The 22487-nt window shown below is 47.7% G+C and overlaps 1 protein-coding gene and 1 long non-coding RNA gene across 7 annotated transcripts in view; one reads left to right on the top strand and one right to left on the bottom strand.

Moving 5' to 3' along the window:
- Positions 1-18855, bottom strand: part of LOC137518307 (uncharacterized) — a 67775-nt gene extending 48920 nt beyond the window's left edge. For 2 of the 3 annotated variants that reach the window (XR_011020784.1, XR_011020782.1), the window contains exon 1: positions 18774-18855. This is a non-coding gene — a long non-coding RNA (uncharacterized lncRNA). The remainder of the gene's footprint in view (positions 1-18773) is intronic. The other variant, XR_011020783.1, reaches the window with a different exon arrangement.
- Positions 1-22487, top strand: part of LOC137518306 (ATP-binding cassette sub-family B member 5-like) — a 232054-nt gene that overhangs the window by 25263 nt on the left and 184304 nt on the right. Inside the window, exons 8-11 of one of the 4 annotated variants that reach the window (XM_068235977.1) lie at positions 5049-5173; positions 5257-5431; positions 7191-7304; positions 11265-11375. The exons of the other annotated variants lie outside the window; for them this stretch is intronic. Of the exons in view, the coding sequence (XP_068092078.1) occupies positions 5049-5173; positions 5257-5431; positions 7191-7304; positions 11265-11375 (525 nt within the window). The remainder of the gene's footprint in view (positions 1-5048; positions 5174-5256; positions 5432-7190; positions 7305-11264; positions 11376-22487) is intronic. 4 annotated transcript variants of the gene reach the window in all.

Raw genomic sequence — 22487 nt, 5'->3', positions numbered from 1 at the left:
GTCATATACTAGAGCTTCACTGTCCAAACCTGAAGTCCAGCTAGCTCTTATGGTGCATACCACCTGTATGCAGATGATACACAAATGTACCTCTCGTACCCAGACCTTAACTCCCTCCTCAAACGTGTTCCTGACTGCTTGTCTGCTATATCCTCCTTCATGTCATCTAGCTTCCTAAAACTTAATATGAGTAAAACAGAACTAATAATTTTTCTACCGTCTCTGGCCACCTCTCTGCCTGAAGTAACTATAAATGTTAATAACACTCCCATAACTTCAGTTCCCAAAGCACGGAGCTTGGAGGTAATATTCGACTCTTCTCTCTCTTTTATTCCTCACCTCAACTCCATAACCAACTCCTGCCATCTCCAACTCATAAATATATCTCGCATCCGTCCCTTTCTCACTCAAGACACAACCAAAATGTTAATACATGCTCTTATAATTTCTCGTCTGGTCCAGACGGTCTGGACTATTGCAACATACTACTTTGTGGACTACCTTCTAACAAACTGGCCCCGCTCCAGTCAGTAATGAACTCAGCTGCTTGTCTCATTCATCTTTCTTCTCGATCTTCCTCTGCTGACCCTCTCTGTCAAGCTCTTCACTAGCTGCCAATTAACCAGAGGATCCAGTTCAAACTCTTAACCCCAACCTACAAAGCTCTCCACAATCTCTCTCCCCGGTGCATATCCTCACTAATCTCCAGATACAAACCCAATCGTAATCTCAGATCTGCACATGATCTTCTGTTGTCCTCCTCTAGAATCACCTCCTCACATACACGCTTACAAGATTTTGCACGCGCTTCACCCCTCCTCTGGAATGCCCTCCCACAACACATCCGTCACTCGACAACCTTTGTTATCTCTAAATGCTATCTAAAAACTCATTTGTTCCGACAAGCATATGCGCTACCTTAGGCCACTTTCCTTTGTCCTAAGACCAAACTGCACTCCTACTAGGTATCCTAAAACACACTGCCTTTATATATTTTATCGTATACTACCCCTCCTCTTGTTTCCCCCCATTCCCTATAGATTGTAAGCTCGCAAGGGCAGGGCTCTCTCCCCCTTTTGCGTCTTGGAAAACATTATACATTTTATTCATCATGTTACTTTTATCACTGTCATTACCAATTCTGTATTTTGTATGCTGTATCATTCTTTGTATTTTGTCACTAGTTATGTATCTTGTATATTAGTGTACACCATTGTCTGTATTATGTACCCCATGTTTGTTTCTTACTTTGTACAGTGCCACGGAATATGATGGCGCTTTATAAATCAATAATAATAATAATAATAATACACACCTTTGTTGCCCATCTGGGATCAGGACCTGATCCCCTTGTGCGACAATGCTGGGCCGGGCTGCGCTGATGTGTGTCTATGTTGGGGGGACGACAAGTGCCGTTTTCATGATGTCACGAGGCAGGTGGGGGAGCGGCTCAAACTATGGGATTGGCGGGGGGATCAGTATTGCTGAGGTTGTGTAGATCCACCCGACGGATTGCTCCCATGTGGCTGTGTTCAGATATAAAAAGTGTACATTTCCAGTCCAGTCAGGTAAAACTGATAGAAAACTGATGCAAAGCTGATGTCAGAAATGTGCAGATTTATGTGTGAGCCAGGCCTAAGAGTCATTTTGCGGAGGTACACTACTGTTTTCTAAGACCAGGAACACACTTAGCAGAGTCTTTGACCTCTCTCCACTTCAGCTTACCAAAAGGACCCCAAATATACTACCTTGCTTAGGGCCCCATTACATCTTAATCCATCTCTGAGTAACTGTCCCTCCAAGGAACTTGTAATCAACATCCTTTCCATAATCACAGACAGTCTAATATCACTTCCATAGTCTAGGTCTGTTTAGAGATGAAGCAAAAGAAACCAAGCAGTATTTTTGTGGGATATGAGAGGAGTTACATGCAAACCCGGAGTGAACATACTAAATCCATAGAGAAGGTCAGGTTTTGAGCTAGAGTTGTAGGTTTTTTTAATGGTATGAAAGAGTGATGGTGACCGCACTCTTACGGTATAGGATTAGATCATACTGCTCACACTTGGTATGACCCCTGGAAGATGGTACTTCTGGCTGTGGGGGGAACCATAAGGAGGAAGGTTTCTTAATGTTGGGGGAACCCAACAAATTATCAGCAGTGGTGCTCAGCAAGATTTCGGATATCCGAGTTACCCAGATAATCCGAACTTTTTCAGCTATCCGACCGGATTCGGATTCCGGATACCTGGGCTCAAATCCGGATAGCAATCCATGGATAGTTGTCAGGCAATCCGGATATCAGCGGATATCCATGGATATCCAAATCTTGAGATACTGTGACTAAGAAGATGACGTCAATGAGCCAATCAGAGGGCTCCCAGCATAAGCCCTAGCAACAAATCACAGAGGGGAACCCTGGCCAGCCCCTCCTGACCTCATTGAGCCAATCAGAGGGCTCCCAGCCTATGCCCTAACACCCAATCAAAGAAATGAATCCTGGCCAGCCCCCCCCCCCCCCCCCCCTGTATAATAAGGAGGGGTGCCATGATGAGAAATATTGTCCTTGCTTGTCGCTGCCCACTGAGCAGGGCCGGCGCTACCATTAAGGAAAAGGAGGCAGCTGCCCCAGGGCCCCAGAGTTTGTAGGGGCCCCCAGTGGCTACAAGAGGAAAAAAAATTCAAATCGGCCTTATAGTTTTTGAGAAAATCGATTTTAAAGTTTCAAAGGAAAAAAAAAATACACATTTAAAAACCTGCCGACTTTAATGGTTAATAGCAAATCCACCTTAAATGCTAGAAACACTAAATTTGCAGGATATGTTAAGGAGATCATTAGAAATAAGAGGAAAAAACAATTTTTCAAAAAGACCTTAAAGTTTTTGAGAAAATCGATTTTAAAGTTTCGAAGGAAAAAAGTATACTTTTAAATGCAGTAAATGTCACTTTTAGTAGCAAACCTAACGGTAGTGTAATTTTACATGCATCAAACGAAAGCGCAATAAATTTCCTGATGGGGTTTCCAGGGGGTCTATACGCAGCCGCAGCGCTTTGGCCAGGGATCTCTATACAGCCGCAATATGGCTGTATGAAGATCCCTGGCATTTTTTCCTATTTTCCCATTTTTTTAAAAAAAATTATGTGGGGTCCCCCCTCCTGAAACTTTTTAACCCCTTGTCCCTCATGCAGGCTGGGATAGCCAGAATGTGGAGCTCCGACCGATTTGGACTTCACACCCTGTTATACCAGCTGCAAAAAAGGTCCCCTAATGCCGATTTTTGTTACGGGGTATATGTTGGGGGGGCCCCCCAGGTTTATTTTGCCCTGGTGCCCCATTGTTGCTTAAACCGGCCCTGCCACTGAGAGACATGCTCCAGTGCTGTATACAGTGATAAACCTAAAGCTGTTCAGTGATTAACACCTTCACTATCACTACACTATTGTGCTGTGGACAGACCAGGCAAGCTGCTGGCCTGCTATTAGCCTTAGCTACAGAATAGGTTAGGGAATAGGATTACTGTGTTATTGTGTAGTTAGTACTGTAGTACTGCAGTCAGTGCTAGTTAGTTATTAGAGTAGTAGTACTACTGTGTTAGCTTACTACAGAACTGCTGTGCTGCTGAGCAGTGGCAGTGTGACAGTTAGTGTGCACTAGTGTCTTCTCCTCAGCTGTCTGACTGTCACTCGGCACATGGCACTTGGCACGTGGCACTCGGCACTTGACACGTGGCAGGTGGCACGTGGCGCTTGTCACATGGCACGTGTCACGTGACAGTGCCACGTGCCAAGTGCCACTGCCAAGTGCCACGTCCGGCATGCTCCTGGCAGACGTTACACCTGCTGCTGCTGCATTGTCCTGCTCCAACTGCCTTTGCTGCTCCCACCATCAGGGTGCCACAGGCCACTGCTGCTGTGCTGATACCACCTATATTTAACCCAAAACACAATTGCTGCGTAATTTTTTGGAGCTGTCTGGACTGAAAACTGTCATGTCCTAGATGTGCGGTTGGACTTTGGACACAATGTGGGCTGCATGACCGCTGTCTGGAACCTAGTCCTGATGTTAATTGACAACCATTTTTGTTTTGGGGGGGGGGGGGGGTTAAGTCCCCACATCATCAATTAGTGTTTCCCTTTAAAAAAACATGATGCTACATGCCTCATTTACCCTAAAAAACGCTTTAAAAGCAATTTAAAGCCCACTTCCGTTTTTTCTATCCAGATATCCGAATCCGCCCGGATACCCCGGATACTGGGTCCGGATATCCGATTCGGATTCCAAAAGTTCAAACTCGGATATCTGATTCGGATCGGATATCTGGGTATCCGGATCCAAATCAATTCAGATTTTGAAAAGGGGTATCCGAGCAGCACTTATTATCAGGACTGGGACCAGAGCTCTGGCCCCACAACAGTCCCTGGGTTTGGCATAGGAGTGTCTGCTGTACTCATCTGGTGGTCGGCATCCCACCGTACTCATCGTGACTGCCCCTGTTTAGAGATTACGCAGCACCCTGATGTTCTGAACACAGCATTATTCACTCACATGAAGATCAGGTCAGTCAGTGACTAGTGACTTCAACGCAAACTCTACACAGGAGACTGCAGATTTCAGCAAAGCAAAACAAGTGTGTTGAGGGACGTGTGTCAGTAGTCGTACTGCCAAAGAGAAGCACACTTTACATACATTCAAAGCCAGGACATAGTCCTCCAGCACCATAGGCTGAGACACCAAAGTGCGCCCCCATCCCTCCCAACCCAGCCGTCACACACTGATTGCCATTAGATTAAGAGGCGCTCCAGTGCCCCGAACACATTTTTATCTCTGGTTATCTGGTTTGTAGACACTGCCATGTATCCCCTTTTCTTATTTCTCTCTGCTTCAAACACAATAGAGGAATGATAGCTGAGTGAGTTGTGCACCCCCTCCTACACTGCACCCTGAGGCTGGAGCCTCTCTCGTCTCTGACTCGGCCTGGCCCTGCATACATTACTTTTACATGGCTTTTTTGTACCTAATCATTAGTTCTATTATCCTCTACAATCAGATGCTGGTCTCACTGACAAGCAAGGAACTTTCTGCATATGCAAAAGCTGGTGCAGTGGCTGAAGAGGTCCTCTCCTCCATACGGACTGTGGTGTCATTTGGTGGCCAGGAAAAAGAAATCAAAAGGTTTTTGCCTTGTTTTTTGGCTGCTCAATTACCTATATGTAAATAATGTTTGGCTGACTGTGTGTGTTCCACCATGTTTCTAGATACACAAACAACTTAGGAGAGGCCAAAAAGCTTGGAATCAAGAAAGCCATTGCTTCTCAGCTAGCCCTTGGATTTGTGTATTTCATTGTTTATTCCTCTTATGGACTAGGCTTTTGGTACGGTACTTTCCTGATATTGGGAGATCAGGGATACACAATTGGAGATGCCCTAGTGGTAAGTTTGAAAGGATCATTAAATCGTGATGTTTCAATTTTTGATAAATGGGTTTTGGATCACTCTTGCTTTTTTATCTGTAGCGCACAACACTTTGCTGTATGCATTTTTCTTTGTGGAAAGATTGTGTGCTAAGTTAAAATGCACCGCAAAGACATAGGGCTTGATTCACAAAAGGGGGCTTACTTAGTTAGCATGCCTAAAAGCCCCTTAGCAAGCCTAAAGCCCTTTAGAGTGTGCAAAGTTTAGCGTGCTAAGTTAGCGCGCAAAGTTTAAGCGTAGCCCGAAAACGTTGCACCGGGTGCGCTCAAAACTTCGCACGATGCGTTTCACTCGCTACGGGCAATGCTAAACTTTGCGTGTGATCAATAAAAGCTTTAGGCGTGCTAACTGCTTAGCACCCTAGTTAGCACACTCAAAGCTTTTAGCTTTTAACTGAGTTATCACCCTTTTGTGAATCGAACCCATAGGGCCTGATTCACAAAGCGGTGCTAACAGTTAGCACGCTGGTGAAAAGCCCTTTATCATGCCTAAACTCAGTTTAGGCATGATAAGTTTAGGTGTGATAAGTTTAGGTGTGATAAGATTATCTGAATCCAGTAGTAGAATATTGCTAATTTTACCGATATTCTACTAGCGACACTCCACTGCACTCTTCTTCATGTACGCAAGCTGGCCACCCTTCATCACCTGCAATAGGTACTTTCATTTATAATTGCAAAAATGACATTTTTACATATTATTATTTTTAGTGTGCTTTTTTATTCAGAGCTCTGTTTCTAAGAAATGCAACTTAGAAAAGTAAAAGGTAAAATAAAGCTTTAAAACATTGCAACATCAGTGTAATACTGTACCGCATAAAGGTCACATACAGTACCATGTTTGGGCAGATAGAAATTTTAATGAATATTTGGGACCCTAACTAGTACTTCATGATTATTGCTCCCTCCACATAACTTTAAGCTAATGCAGAACAGTAAATATTCTTGTCATTCCAAACTTGTGAAAAGAAAAGAACACGGATACCAAGAGGAGCCCAGTCTGGTGTAGTTGGGTAAGGTGATGAGGCACATGTACAGTATATCAGAATATCAGAATGTTAATATACTCACAAGCGTGGGTTACTGAAGATGCAACCACTCATGTGGGCATGCCCCCACTAAGCCTTGCCAGTGTATAAGGTTTGGCGGTTGCGGTTCCAAAGAAGGTTTTACTGTAAAAGTCCTCTTAGAGTGCATGAGTCCTGTGTCTAGGGTCACTGAGATACAACTATGAGGTAGCTGGAGGCACCCAAAACTATATATAAAGAATTTGCTGAGGCTCTCTCAGCTAATTGTGACTATGTTATGCAGGACAATAATTGACCTGATGAAGCAGCTTATGCTGTAAAACGTGTTGTCCAATAGTGCAGAATGAAGATAGGAATTTTTTGAACCCTTATACGTGTGTCTCTTTCTTGAAGGAAGGACTGTAATATTTTTATATGCTGATATAAACAAATATATTTTTTGGGCGCCTTCAGCTACCTCATAGTTGTATTCTTGCCATTGTTCTGATAGTAGTATTGACCACATCTCATAGCAACCAATCAGCTTTCAGCTCTGCGTTCTAAGCACTGAAATGTGACTTTGTTTTTATTAAGTAAGATCATAGCAGAAGTTCATCTTTATCAAATAAAAATAACAATAGTATTGTAAATGTTGACACAGAGATGCTTTTCATTATTATTGTTATTAATGTAAGTCCCTTTCTCTGGCAGGTCTTCTTCAGTGTGGTGATAAGCAGCTATTGTATTGGTCAGGCATTTTCCCACCTGGAAGCCTTTTCCATAGCAAGAGGGGCAGCGTATGGTATATTTCATGTAATTGATCAGGTAATGTATGGCACATAAGATTGAAAAATATATATTTTTATGAATACATGAGCACCACTACATTTGTAGTGTGACAATGTGCATTTGCAAGCCAGTGAATCCTGGACTGGGCATGGGAAGCTAACTGTATATTTGTCAATGTTCACTCAATCCGACAACCGATATCTCTCTAATCAGAAATTCAGGTGTAGCGCTTCCTAAGTGTCTGCCATAAGTCACTGCCTGTTTTGCAACTATTACCACTAAAGTTGGAGCGCACTATTGGCCTCAATAGATCAGAGTGAAAAGCACTCCATAGATGCAAATAAAGTCAATAGAGGACCCATTTTTTTTGTTGGGGGGGGGAGGGGGGAGGGGGAGGACATTCGCTTCCTCCAATCGAAGACTCCATGCTATGAATTTCTAGTGAATTGCCGATTGCCTCTTCTTTATAAATTGTCATTCCCCTAAGTTAATTGGCACATTTTTAAAACAGAAAAAGGCCCTTGTCGAATTATCAAATTATCCATGTAGCATCCAGGAAATATAGATCAATGGCAGTGCTTGCCTTATCAATGTTAATCAACTGTAAACAACATGAGATGAACGCTACCATTCATCTCAATACGTGATGTGGTGTATCGGATACCGGCAGCTGGCCGAACTCGGTAGTTATGAGACTGCAGTCATGTGCAGTTCCCACAGTGAGGACTGTTTATTTAAAAAAATCTAGGCTGGATGACACGATTACTAGACAGGTAATCAGGGAATGACCACAGTTTGCAGAGATACTGACACTGAAACAAGGACATAAGGTGCAATAAAGTGTTTATTGCAAAACCAGATCATGCATACAAAAATAACAATGCAAATTAAATGCAACCACGTGCACAGCACACTATATACAGAGAATCACCAACAAAACAGGGCATGCAGTGTACCCACATACATCCAAATACTCTGACTATCTATCTATCTATCTATCTATCTATCTATCTATCTATCTATCTATCTATCTATCTATCACCTTTTTCGGGCCAGGGCACAGTATCCAGGCCAATTTTTTCCTGGGGACGGGGGTGGGTGGGGGTAATGAGTGTTTTGCGGCGGCATTCTTATGTCGCGGGCTCTGGTGGGGGGTTTACCGGAGCGGGTGCAGCGCAGCTTGCCAGGTACAGGTGTAGGCAGCATATCTAGGTATGGTGAGGGGCCAGATTTGCGGGAGTCGCGGCTGCTAACCAGAGAGGATGAGGAGGATGCCGTGGGCACAGAGGGACTCAGGGGGCTGCAAGAAGCCCCAGGTAAGGTAAAAATAATTTTTAGGGGCCTTGTTCTGTTAACACAAGCTTGCTATCGATCCTCTTTCCATGCATACCTTTAACCTCCGCTCCTCCACACACAGTCAGGTGGCTCCCAGCGTGGGTGACCTGAGTCACTGACCTCCACTGCTCCACAGGTGGCTCACTCCTCAGCAGTAAGGACACCTGGATTCCTGCCTGCCCCCTCGATACGCAGCATGTTGCCCGCCAAGTCGCAATCTGCACACGTTGCCTCAGTGAGTCTGCCGCATGTGCGACTCCATCAGCGCGATCACGGCCAGGGGAGCAGAGCCAGCCAGTTACTGACAGGGGGTGGAACATGGAGCAAATAGCTGTGCAGGGAGAGCACTGAAAACTAGGAACAGAGGGGGCGGGACTGGAGGTTATCGTTTCGAGCGGCTGAAAGTAAATTTACATTACAGCACATGGAGAGGCGAGGAAAGCAACACTTCCCACGGCCCGGTGTTGGGCCGCGGCCCGGTGGTCGGGGACCCCTGAATTATCTATCTATCTGTCTGTCTGTCTGTCTGTCTGTCTGTCTGTCTGTCTGTCTGTCTGTCTGTCTGTCTGTCTGTCTGTCTACAAGGAAATATACACGAGATATAAACAAACATATACAACATACGGATAGATACAATTATTCACAGTACCCAAATGAGCGTGCAGTAGCAGAGTCAGGACAAGCTAAGAGATTTGGCAACAGGTTAGCGAGTTCAGATACAGATACAAACCAGGAACAGGTACAGATCAGGGAATGGGTACAGGAAATGTCCAGAGACTTAGGTCGGAAAGTACAACAAAGTTCTGGCAATTTAATGGAGGAAGAGGCAGTTCTTAAATAGACAATGCAATTAGTAAACACAGGATGCCACTAGTGGTGAGTAATCATAATGAAAGTTCACTTGGGGCCATCCGCAGGTCAGACAGGGGAACTGCAAGTCTTTGTAAATATAGTGAAGGGCCACCTGCTGGTGGATAGCCAAAGTTCAGGGCTGCCAGAATTGGGATACAGCCTCCTGCTGATAGATAAGTAGAAGTCTAAGTCAACACTACCACCGCAGGCAGGAAATAGCAGTACATGGTTCGGGACACTGGAATTATTGAAGATAATTCTTGCTGTGAGTGTGCGTGTGTGCAGCGTGTGCTGCAGCGTGTGTGCAGCGTGTGCTGCAGCGTGTGTGCAGCGTGTGCGTGTGTGCAGCGTTAACGCTTTGCTCTCCAAAATACGTGAACTGAAACACAGCGGGTGATTTGGACAGTGAGGCCTGATTGTGATGTGCAGCTTAGCTCTCTCACCCTATACCATTACAAACCTGATGCATGTCACCTGATGCAGAATTGGAATGGAAGCCAGCAAATTACTGCTCGCTAGCTTCTACAGTATGTGGATGGGTGGTGCCAGCACTGCTATTCTATATGTGGGCCGCCAATATTTAAAGAGAACCCGAGGTGGCATATGATAATCCTATTAGGACCCAGAGGCATGTTGTGTGAGGCTGTCAGTCAGCCTTAGCCTTGTAGCATCTCCTTCTTAATTCCAGGCTCCCCTGCCGCTCCCCGCCTCTCTTAGCTTCCTCCAATAGGAAGCCAAGCTAGCCTAGCAATCTTTTAAGGGGGTGCAGCGCAGCGCAGGGGGGCTGATAGTGACAGTACAATGACCCAGAGGCATGCCATTGTGCACACAACACAACATGCCTCTGGGTCCTATAAGGATTATCATATGCCACCTCGGGTTCACTTTAAAGGTGCAGTGGGCCACATCTATAAGTCATACATTTTGTGTTTGCAAGCCAGTGAAAAAGCCGCAGTGGGCACATTTGGCCTGCGGGCCGTCTAACTCTTTAATCTTTCAGAAACCTCGGAATGTTCAGATATGCCCCAACTGAACTTCCAGATATCAGGAAACCCATGCACACTCATCTCCCTGAATAAACTGGGGCAATGCTTGTCAGCCTACACCACTGTGACATAGTGACTTAAGGTTGTACTAGAAATTAATAGGATTTTTTTTTTTTTTTTAGTTATTTCCACTAGACCCGGATCACATGCAGATGCATTTCAGAGGGCATGCTGCAGTTTGCCGCAGCACGCATCTGCATGGCACGGCTTTAGCGATTCGGCTGCAGCTTCGCAAAAGCACGGGTGTAACAGTTGATTCGAAAATGAATGTATCACCCCAGTGGAAAGGAGCCCTTATTGAATAAATGGAGAATTTGACAATGACCCTCACCATTCCCGTTTTAATTTTATGATGCTTTATGTTTGCCTGTTGGGTCCACAAGAATACCATTTTTCCTTTCCGTCCTCCTGTTTTCTTCAACAGTCCCAATCAGCGTTTTTCATCCAATCCATTAGTTAGATAACTGCGCTAGGTTTGTGCTTATAATTAAGGTGGGAACAGAACTCTGTGGGAGGGGTTGGGTATCCTGTACCATCGTTAACGGCTAAGGACTCTCCAACACAAAAACTACTAACACTTTGGCTGTGGTTACTGATGTCACATTATAGTGAGTTTTTTTACCATAGCAAAATGTATTAGATGATCTGTTTTATGTCTCTTGTATGCCTATCCCTAGCTATTCATACATTTTATGATAGAATTATGACAATGTACAGATTGCATAGAGGCTACTAACACACCTTTCCTTTGTGACACTTACAGACATCTGCTATTGACAGTTTTTCATTAGAAGGACACAGACCTGATATCATGAAAGGGAATGTGGAGTTCAAAAATATTCATTTTTCTTATCCATCTCGGCCAACTGTTCAGGTAAGGAATTTGAAACATTTGTATTACTTTACAACCATGCTGATCTCACTCAGTATTAAATAGTTCCTGCAAAACAGACATTTAAAAAGTCCTGTTTTTGCACATTTCAGTGCCAAATTGACAAATAAAATTGATTGTTTTGCCAGGACAAGAGATTGGAATATACCTGCAGGCAGGGCCGCCATCAGAAATTTTGGGGCCCCTCACAAATCATCAGTCCGGGTTCCCCCTCCCCCCAAACTGAGAAATGTGCGTAGCCATTACATGTTGGCAGAGCTAGTTGGAGGCTTACTGTCCACAAATTAATCACGAATAACCACGGTGGATACTCGTGATTCAAGTTAGCTCTAATTGCCACAGCTGAGTGGCTAGATGCAGCGGGGTTAATTACCCAGAACGCCGCTCTCCGCCCAGCGTTTCAACGAGGTGCAAGTGTCCGAATGGACGCGTTGCAAGCCTCGATATCGAGCACTTCCTCCTTCAAGCCGGAAGGAGGAAGTGCTCCATCATTTTTTAGAACCTCCCAGTTTTATTTTCTGTTTAAAAAAGCTAAAAAAGTATGTTTAATGCTATTGTCTCATATGGTAATAATTCAGCTTTTCCCATAGTCTCGCAGTTAGCAATCATGTGACCCCCAACAAGACAAATTCAGCAATCATGAGGCCCCCAACAAACCATGAGGCCCCCAACAAGACAAATTCAGCAATCATGAGGCCCCCAACAAGACAAATTCAGCAATCATGAGGCCCCCAACAAGACAAATTCAGCAATCATGAGGCCCCCAACAAGACAAATTCAGCAATCGTGAGACCCCCAACAAGACAAATTCAGCAATCATGAGGCCCCAACAAATCATGAGGCCCCCAACAAATCATGAGGCCCCCAACAAGACAAATTCAGCAATCTTGAGGCTCCCAACAAATCATGAGGCCCCCAACAAGTAAAAATTCAATCATTAGGCCCCCAACAAGACAAATTCAGCAGTCATGAGGCACATAAATAGACAGCATTTCACATAAATAGGCAGAATGCCCCCTTATTATGGTAGACACCTCTCACCTGGATTCTGACAGGGACCCCCAGGTTAGGTAGTGAGTGACATGGAGCCCTTTTAGGTAGTGAGTGAGTGACAGGGAGCCCCTTTAGGGAGTGAGTGAGTGACAGGGAGCCCCTTTAGGGAGTGAGTGAGTGACAGGGAGCCCCTTTAGGGAGTGAGTGAGTGACAGGGAGCCCCTTTAGGGAGTGAGTGAGTGACAGGGAGCCCCTTTAGGGAGTGAGTGAGTGACAGGGAGCCCCTTTAGGGAGTGAGTGAGTGACAGGGAGCCCCTTTAGGGAGTGAGTGAGTGACAGTGAGGCCCTTTAGGCAGTGAGTGAGTGACAGGGAGCCCCTTTAGGGAGTGAGTGAGTGAGTGAGTGAGTGACAGGGAGCCCCTTTAGGCAGTGAGTGAGTGCCAGGGATCCCCTTTAGCTAATGAGTGAGTGCCAGGGATCCCCTTTAGCTAGTGAGTGAGTGCCAGGGAGCCCCTTTAGCTAGTTAGTGAGTGACAGGGAGCCCCTTTAGCTCGTGAGTGAGTGACAGGGAGCCCCTTTAGCTAGTGAATGAGTGACAGGGAGCCCCTTTAGCTAGTGAGTGAGTGACAGGGAGCCCCTTTAGCTAGTGAGTGAGCGACAGGGAGGCCCTTTAGGGAGTGAGTGAGTGACAGTGAGGCCCTTTAGGTAGTGAGTGAGTGCCAGGGAGCCCCTTTAGCTAGTGAGTGAGTGACAGGGAGCCCCTTTAGCTAGTGATTGAGTGACAGGGAGGCCCTTTAGGGAGTGAGTGAGTGACAGGGAGCCCCTTTAGCTAGTGAGTGAGTGACAGGGAGCCCCTTTAGCTAGTGAGTGAGTGACAGGGAGCCCCTTTAGCTAGTGACTGAGTGACAGGGAGGCCCTTTAGGGAGTGAGTGACAGGGAGCCCCTTTAGCTAGTGAGTGAGTGACAGGGAGCCCCTTTAGCTAGTGAGTGAGTGACAGGGAGGCCCTTTAGCTAGTGAGTGAGTGACAGGGAGGCCCTTTAGCTAGTGACTGAGTGACAGGGAGGCCCTTTAGGGAGTGAGTGACAGGGAGCCCCTTTAGCTAGTGAGTGAGTGACAGGGAGCCCCTTTAGCTAGTGAGTGAGTGACAGGGAGCCCCTTTAGCTAGTGAGTGAGTGACAGGGAGGCCCTTTAGCTAGTGACTGAGTGACAGGGAGGCCCTTTAGGGAGTGAGTGACAGGGAGCCCCTTTAGCTAGTGAGTGAGTGACAGGAAGCCCCTTTAGCTAGTGATTGAGTGACAGGGAGGCCCTTTAGGGAGTGAGTGAGTGACAGGGAGCCCCTTTAGCTAGTGAGTGAGTGACAGGGAGCCCCTTTAGCTAGTGAGTGAGTGACAGGGAGCCCCTTTAGCTAGTGACTGAGTGACAGGGAGGCCCTTTAGGGAGTGAGTGACAGGGAGCCCCTTTAGCTAGTGAGTGAGTGACAGGGAGCCCCTTTAGCTAGTGAGTGAGTGACAGGGAGGCCCTTTAGCTAGTGAGTGAGTGACAGGGAGGCCCTTTAGCTAGTGACTGAGTGACAGGGAGGCCCTTTAGGGAGTGAGTGACAGGGAGCCCCTTTAGCTAGTGAGTGACAGGGAGCCCCTTTAGCTAGTGAGTGAGTGACAGGGAGCCCCTTTAGCTAGTGAGTGAGTGACAGGGAGCCCCTTTAGCTAGTGAGTGAGTGACAGGGAGGCCCTTTAGCTAGTGACTGAGTGACAGGGAGGCCCTTTAGGGAGTGAGTGACAGGGAGCCCCTTTAGCTAGTGAGTGAGTGACAGGGAGCCCCTTTAGCTAGTGAGTGAGTGACAGGGAGGCCCTTTAGCTAGTGAGTGAGTGACAGGGAGGCCCTTTAGCTAGTGACTGAGTGACAGGGAGGCCCTTTAGGGAGTGAGTGACAGGGAGCCCCTTTAGCTAGTGAGTGAGTGACAGGGAGCCCCTTTAGCTAGTGAGTGAGTGACAGGGAGCCCCTTTAGCTAGTGAGTGAGTGACAGGGAGGCCCTTTAGCTAGTGAGTGAGTGACAGGGAGCCCCTTTAGCTAGTGAGTGAGTGACAGGGAGGCCCTTTAGCTAGTGAGTGAGTGACAGGGAGCCCCTTTAGCTAGTGAGTGAGTGACAGGGAGGCCCTTTAGCTAGTGAGTGAGTGACAGGGAGGCCCTTTAGCTAGTGACTGAGTGACAGGGAGGCCCTTTAGGGAGTGAGTGACAGGGAGCCCCTTTAGCTAGTGAGTGAGTGACAGGGAGCCCCTTTAGCTAGTGAGTGAGTGACAGGGAGCCCCTTTAGCTAGTGAGTGAGTGACAGGGAGGCCCTTTAGCTAGTGACTGAGTGACAGGGAGGCCCTTTAGCTAGTGACTGAGTGACAGGGAGGCCCTTTAGGGAGTGAGTGACAGGGAGCCCCTTTAGCTAGTGAGTGAGTGACAGGGAGCCCCTTTAGCTAGTGAGTGAGTGACAGGGAGGCCCTTTAGCTAGTGAGTGAGTGACAGGGAGGCCCTTTAGCTAGTGACTGAGTGACAGGGAGGCCCTTTAGGGAGTGAGTGACAGGGAGCCCCTTTAGCTAGTGAGTGAGTGACAGGGAGCCCCTTTAGCTAGTGAGTGAGTGACAGGGAGCCCCTTTAGCTAGTGAGTGAGTGACAGGGAGCCCCTTTAGCTAGTGAGTGAGTGACAGGGAGCCCCTTTAGCTAGTGACTGAGTGACAGGGAGGCCCTTTAGGGAGTGAGTGACAGGGAGCCCCTTTAGCTAGTGAGTGAGTGACAGGGAGCCCCTTTAGCTAGTGAGTGAGTGACAGGGAGGCCCTTTAGCTAGTGAGTGAGTGACAGGGAGGCCCTTTAGCTAGTGACTGAGTGACAGGGAGGCCCTTTAGGGAGTGAGTGACAGGGAGCCCCTTTAGCTAGTGAGTGAGTGACAGGGAGCCCCTTTAGCTAGTGAGTGAGTGACAGGGAGCCCCTTTAGCTAGTGAGTGAGTGACAGGGAGGCCCTTTAGCTAGTGAGTGAGTGACAGGGAGGCCCTTTAGGGAGTGAGTGACAGGGAGCCCCTTTAGCTAGTGAGTGAGTGACAGGGAGCCCCTTTAGCTAGTGAGTGAGTGACAGGGAGCCCCTTTAGCTAGTGAGTGAGTGACAGGGAGGCCCTTTAGCTAGTGACTGAGTGACAGGGAGGCCCTTTAGGGAGTGAGTGACAGGGAGCCCCTTTAGCTAGTGAGTGAGTGACAGGGAGCCCCTTTAGCTAGTGAGTGAGTGACAGGGAGCCCCTTTAGCTAGTGAGTGAGTGACAGGGAGGCCCTTTAGCTAGTGAGTGAGTGACAGGGAGCCCCTTTAGCTAGTGAGTGAGTGACAGGGAGCCCCTTTAGCTAGTGAGTGAGTGACAGGGAGGCCCTTTAGCTAGTGACTGAGTGACAGGGAGGCCCTTTAGGGAGTGAGTGACAGGGAGCCCCTTTAGCTAGTGAGTGAGTGACAGGGAGCCCCTTTAGCTAGTGAGTGAGTGACAGGGAGCCCCTTTAGCTAGTGAGTGAGTGACAGGGAGGCCCTTTAGCTAGTGAGTGAGTGACAGGGAGCCCCTTTAGCTAGTGAGTGAGTGACAGGGAGCCCCTTTAGCTAGTGAGTGAGTGACAGGGAGGCCCTTTAGCTAGTGAGTGAGTGAGTGACAGGGAGGCCCTTTAGCTAGTGAGTGAGTGACAGGGAGCCCCTTTAGCTAGTGAGTGAGTGACAGGGAGCCCCTTTAGCTAGTGAGTGAGTGACAGGGAGGCCCTTTAGCTAGTGACTGAGTGACAGGGAGGCCCTTTAGGGAGTGAGTGACAGGGAGGCCCTTTAGCTAGTGAGTGAGTGACAGGGAGCCCCTTTAGCTAGTGAGTGAGTGACAGGGAGCCCCTTTAGCTAGTGAGTGAGTGACAGGGAGCCCCTTTAGCTAGTGAGTGAGTGACAGGGAGGCCCTTTAGCTAGTGAGTGAGTGACAGGGAGCCCCTTTAGCTAGTGAGTGAGTGACAGGGAGCCCCTTTAGCTAGTGAGTGAGTGACAGGGAGGCCCTTTAGCTAGTGAGTGAGTGAGTGACAGGGAGGCCCTTTAGCTAGTGAGTGAGTGACAGGGAGCCCCTTTAGCTAGTGAGTGAGTGACAGGGAGCCCCTTTAGCTAGTGAGTGAGTGACAGGGAGGCCCTTTAGCTAGTGACTGAGTGACAGGGAGGCCCTTTAGGGAGTGAGTGACAGGGAGCCCCTTTAGCTAGTGAGTGAGTGACAGGGAGCCCCTTTAGCTAGTGAGTGAGTGACAGGGAGCCCCTTTAGCTAGTGAGTGAGTGACAGGGAGCCCCTTTAGCTAGTGAGTGAGTGACAGGGAGGCCCTTTAGCTAGTGAGTGAGTGACAGGGAGCCCCTTTAGCTAGTGAGTGAGTGACAGGGAGCCCCTTTAGCTAGTGAGTGAGTGACAGGGAGGCCCTTTAGCTAGTGAGTGAGTGAGTGACAGGGAGGCCCTTTAGCTAGTGAGTGAGTGACAGGGAGCCCCTTTAGCTAGTGAGTGAGTGACAGGGAGCCCCTTTAGCTAGTGAGTGAGTGACAGGGAGCCCCTTTAGCTAGTGAGTGAGTGACAGGGAGGCCCTTTAGCTAGTGAGTGAGTGAGTGACAGGGAGGCCCTTTAGCTAGTGAGTGAGTGACAGGGAGCCCCTTTAGCTAGTGAGTGAGTGACAGGGAGCCCCTTTAGCTAGTGAGTGAGTGACAGGGAGGCCCTTTAGCTAGTGAGTGAGTGAGTGACAGGGAGGCCCTTTAGCTAGTGAGTGAGTGACAGGGAGCCCCTTTAGCTAGTGAGTGAGTGACAGGGAGCCCCTTTAGCTAGTGAGTGAGTGACAGGGAGGCCCTTTAGCTAGTGACTGAGTGACAGGGAGGCCCTTTAGGGAGTGAGTGACAGGGAGCCCCTTTAGCTAGTGAGTGAGTGACAGGGAGCCCCTTTAGCTAGTGAGTGAGTGACAGGGAGCCCCTTTAGCTAGTGAGTGAGTGACAGGGAGGCCCTTTAGCTAGTGAGTGAGTGACAGGGAGCCCCTTTAGCTAGTGAGTGAGTGACAGGGAGCCCCTTTAGCTAGTGAGTGAGTGACAGGGAGGCCCTTTAGCTAGTGAGTGAGTGAGTGACAGGGAGGCCCTTTAGCTAGTGAGTGAGTGACAGGGAGCCCCTTTAGCTAGTGAGTGAGTGACAGGGAGCCCCTTTAGCTAGTGAGTGAGTGACAGGGAGCCCCTTTAGCTAGTGAGTGAGTGACAGGGAGGCCCTTTAGCTAGTGAGTGAGTGAGTGACAGGGAGGCCCTTTAGCTAGTGAGTGAGTGACAGGGAGCCCCTTTAGCTAGTGAGTGAGTGACAGGGAGCCCCTTTAGCTAGTGAGTGAGTGACAGGGAGGCCCTTTAGCTAGTGAGTGAGTGAGTGACAGGGAGGCCCTTTAGCTAGTGAGTGAGTGACAGGGAGCCCCTTTAGCTAGTGAGTGAGTGACAGGGAGCCCCTTTAGCTAGTGAGTGAGTGACAGGGAGGCCCTTTAGCTAGTGACTGAGTGACAGGGAGGCCCTTTAGGGAGTGAGTGACAGGGAGCCCCTTTAGCTAGTGAGTGAGTGACAGGGAGCCCCTTTAGCTAGTGAGTGAGTGACAGGGAGCCCCTTTAGCTAGTGAGTGAGTGACAGGGAGCCCCTTTAGCTAGTGAGTGAGTGACAGGGAGGCCCTTTAGCTAGTGAGTGAGTGACAGGGAGCCCCTTTAGCTAGTGAGTGAGTGACAGGGAGCCCCTTTAGCTAGTGAGTGAGTGACAGGGAGGCCCTTTAGCTAGTGAGTGAGTGAGTGACAGGGAGGCCCTTTAGCTAGTGAGTGAGTGACAGGGAGCCCCTTTAGCTAGTGAGTGAGTGACAGGGAGCCCCTTTAGCTAGTGAGTGAGTGACAGGGAGCCCCTTTAGCTAGTGAGTGAGTGACAGGGAGGCCCTTTAGCTAGTGAGTGAGTGAGTGACAGGGAGGCCCTTTAGCTAGTGAGTGAGTGACAGGGAGCCCCTTTAGCTAGTGAGTGACAGGGAGCCCCTTTAGCTAGTGAGTGAGTGACAGGGAGCCCCTTTAGCTAGTGAGTGAGTGACAGGGAGGCCCTTTAGCTAGTGAGTGAGTGAGTGACAGGGAGGCCCTTTAGCTAGTGAGTGAGTGACAGGGAGCCCCTTTAGCTAGTGAGTGAGTGACAGGGAGCCCCTTTAGGGAGTGAGTGACAGGGAGCCCCTTTAGCTAGTGAGTGAGTGACAGGGAGTGACAGGGAGTGACAGGGAGTGACAGGGAGTGACAGGGAGTGACAGGGAGCGCCCCCCCCCAGCCGCCGCCGCCGCCGCCGCCGCCGCCGCCGCCGCCGCCGCCGCCGCCGCTGCTTCCCCTACCTTGCCAGGCTGCCAGCAGCGTCAGACCTCAAGATCAGCGGCGACCCGACCAGTAAGAGCGGGCGCTGGACGCACCCGCTCTATATGCGGAAGTGACGTCACTTCCGCATATCAGTGCGGGCGCTGGGTCCTAGCGCCCGCACTACTGTCGCCGCCTGATCGGGGTCTGATGGGCGGCGGAGGCGGCGGCGGCTAGAGGGAGGGAGCAGCGGCCAGGGGAGGTTGAGCAGTGGCCGGGCGGCACCCGCCAGGGCCGCGGCGGGGATGGGGCCCCCCTGCAGGCCCGGGGCCCGTGACGGGAGTCACGGATGTTCCCCCCTGATGGCGGGCCTGCCTGCAGGTGCTGTGGTGGGTGGGGGGGACCTGGGTTCGTATCCCGGCTCATCCTGTTGAGTAAGCCAGCACTCTTTCAGTAGGAGACCTTGGGCAAGAATCCACAACACTGCTACTGCCTATAGAGCGCATCCTAGTGGCTGCAGCTCTGGCGCTTTGAGTCCGCCAGGAGAAAAGCGCGATATAAATGTTCTGTGTTTTGTTGTTTGTTTAACTGCTCTATAAAACTATTCTGTTTTGGCATGCGTATTGTACCTTTCTGGAAATCTATTGGCCAGTTTTTAAGTGAGATTTGGGAGACACATACAAGCTACTTATCCTACTTTTGGGATACTCACTCCCAAGACAATCTCATAAAGCTAGTAGGCTTACAGCTATAATCCTAAACGCAGCTAAGAGATGTATTGCGGCTTTATGGCGCTCCCAATCCCACCAACAAGAGATATGCCGATTAACCACTTCTCTGCCCTGGTCATTTCCACAGTTCAGCTCAGCTCTGATTACTTTTGCAACAGCTTTATCAATAATTATCACAACTAAATGATCTATATATTGTTATTTTTAGGACAAATTAAGCTATTTGTGGCTAATATTTTTTTTTAGTAATTACCTATGTTTCTATGCATTTTCAAAGGAAAATAAGGGGGGTTGGGTGGGAGGGGGTTGGATGGGGTTTGCTGTAATTCCTTTTCAACTAGCATCCATTTTTATCAGAGATAAATAATCAGTGTTATCTTTCCACTAATAACTTCCTATACATAGATCACCAGAAAGGTGAGGTTATTTCTGCATATATAATGATCTATTTATAAAGCTGGCAGTCAGCTGATCACCAGACAGGTGAGGTTATTTCTGCATTATATAATGACCATGCAAAAGGAAGAGACAAGACAACCCACCTTGCAGCACTAGAGTGCCAGGACACTATTTGCATGGATTATGTATATCAGTGATCTAAACCTGTTTTTTCAGGTCAGGCCCATGCAGAATATTTAATGAACTTAGTCTTCATTAATTATGAAGATTAGGGAGGATAATATTGCTGATGCTGCCACCCTTCTAGTTTCCTGGCCCTTTTTCAGGGAATCTAAAGTGAAAATAAACTTATGAGACAATTATTTGTATGTGTAGTGCAGCTGCGAAATTGAACAATAGTAGCATAGATATGAGTATCATATATATATATATATATATATATATATATATATATATATATATATATATATATATGTTTCCAGTGCAGAAAGAGTTAAGAAACTTCAGTTGTTATCTATGCAAAATAGCTTCTCTGAGCTCTCCTACTAGTCAGAGAGGAATGCTATTTTCTGAAGCACTTATCTCACCCTGTCTTTTACTGTTTCTTGTTGGTTTAAGGTTTTTCTGCCAGGAAATTCAAAGGGTCATTAGCTCTGTTCTGTTTCATCATTTAAAATATTTAAAATACAGAGTGTAATTTGTAAACTGCAAACATTAGAGAATGATGCAATGCTATAGAAAAACAGCTACACAACTGAAGATAAAAATATGAGACTCCTTTCTTTGCTACTAGCATTCTAGATGGATAGTGTACTGGTTAAGAGCTCTGCCTCTGACACAGGAGACCCTGGTTCGAATCTTGGCTCTGCCTGTTCAGTAAGCCAGAATCTATTCAGTAAGGAGTTCTTGGGTAAGACTTCCCTAACACTGCTACTGCCTACTGAGTGCGCTCTAGTGGCTGCCTCGCAAGCGCTTTGAGTCCGACAGGAGAAAAGCGCTATGCAAATACTGGAATTATTATTAATTATCCATACTATGCATACAGTTCATTATATCATACTTTTTTGGGGGGGCTTCAGTGTCACTTTAAGATTCCCCCTCTGCTTTTGATACTTTCTGACACATTATGGTCTTTAAATAAATATGGCAGCCTCCATATCCCTCTTACTACAGTTGTCCTTTAAGAATACCTCCAATATTTATAAACATTTATACAGACCTGCTCAAAGTGGGAAAACTTCACAGTTAATTCTGGAGAGCAGAGGAAATGTCTCATGGGGTCTCCACTTTTGGCATTTGGTGGCATTTTTCTTGGTCACTTCATGTTAATGGCTCTTCTGTTCACCACTTTTGCACCCCTTAAAGGACTTCCGATGCGAATAACAAAATCGTTTTTTTACTCACCTGGGGCTTCCTCCAGCCCCTCGCCGCAGCTCCGGTGGTACTTGGTGTCCCCGCTGGCCGCCCACAATGATGGCGACCTGCCGGCGGGGTCGGGTCTTTTGCGCCTGAGTGCCCGCCTATCCACATCATCTGGTGCGCATTGCGCCTTTTTTGATCTTTAATTTGTGTGAGTGAAACGACTTTACTATACTTTTGGGTATTTAAAGTACTTCTTTATTTCCAGTTTTCCAGCCTAGTTCACAAATAAGAATGGTCTATTCTTTCCTTTATAAATTAAGTGAAAAATAAAAGTTGCATTTTTATTACCCACTTTTACAGTAATAGACTTCTTTGACTCAGTATGTATTACTGAGTCCAATATACAGGTTTGGCTTTATTGGTCTCTATTGAGGTGACCACTACTGACACTATCATGATTGTACATTTAGGGTGGCCATACATTACTAGATTACCTCCAGATTCGAGCATCTGATAGATCCCTCTCTGATTGAATGTGATCAGAGAAGGATCTATTACCTGCCACACACGGCAAATGTTCAATAGAGTTTCATTAAAAATCTGGAGTCAACTCTACCTACTGCCCCCCCCCCCCCCCCCGGTCTTCCCACCCATGTGCCCCTCCCCTCTGGGCCCATGGTGAGTTTTGCAGGCTCACCTGTCCGCTGGCCTGCCTCCTGCTGTGTCAGATGAGCAAGTAGTATTTTTATGAAGGACAGGCTACATAATTCTCTCAGCAAAGATTTCCTTTATGATGTACTCAATGACTGCAGATAAGCTGTATTTCGTCAGTGTAGTTAACACTACAATACATGGATGGGGGATAATAAAGTCTATTTTTGCATCTTGAGGCCCCTATCCTACTGGGGCATTTTGTCGCTCTTCTTCACTGCTCCCCTGTTGCATTGCATTAGTCTCTATGAGACTAGCCACACTACCCGCAGTGCAATGTGTTGCGACGAAAGTGCTTCTGATGACCCAGAGGTGACGCAGACTCTGCTGTGTGTTGCCGAGCTGTATGAGAGGTACCTATCGGCACGCAGTTGCATTGGAGTCAATGACACTGCAATAATCGCACCGCACCATTTCACAAACGCTGTGGCAGACAGCGCAGATGGCGTGATTTGGACACTCAGTAACATGCTCCCTGCTGGACAGGAAGTACGCCAGTGAATTCTGAATCATCGGCACATGCGTGCAGCACTGTCTATCACTCGGTAGCTG

Source organism: Hyperolius riggenbachi, chromosome 5 (genome assembly GCF_040937935.1).
Source record: "Hyperolius riggenbachi isolate aHypRig1 chromosome 5, aHypRig1.pri, whole genome shotgun sequence".
NCBI classification, from domain to species: Eukaryota; Metazoa; Chordata; class Amphibia; order Anura; family Hyperoliidae; genus Hyperolius; species Hyperolius riggenbachi.
This window is presented reverse-complemented; position numbering and strand designations above follow the sequence as displayed.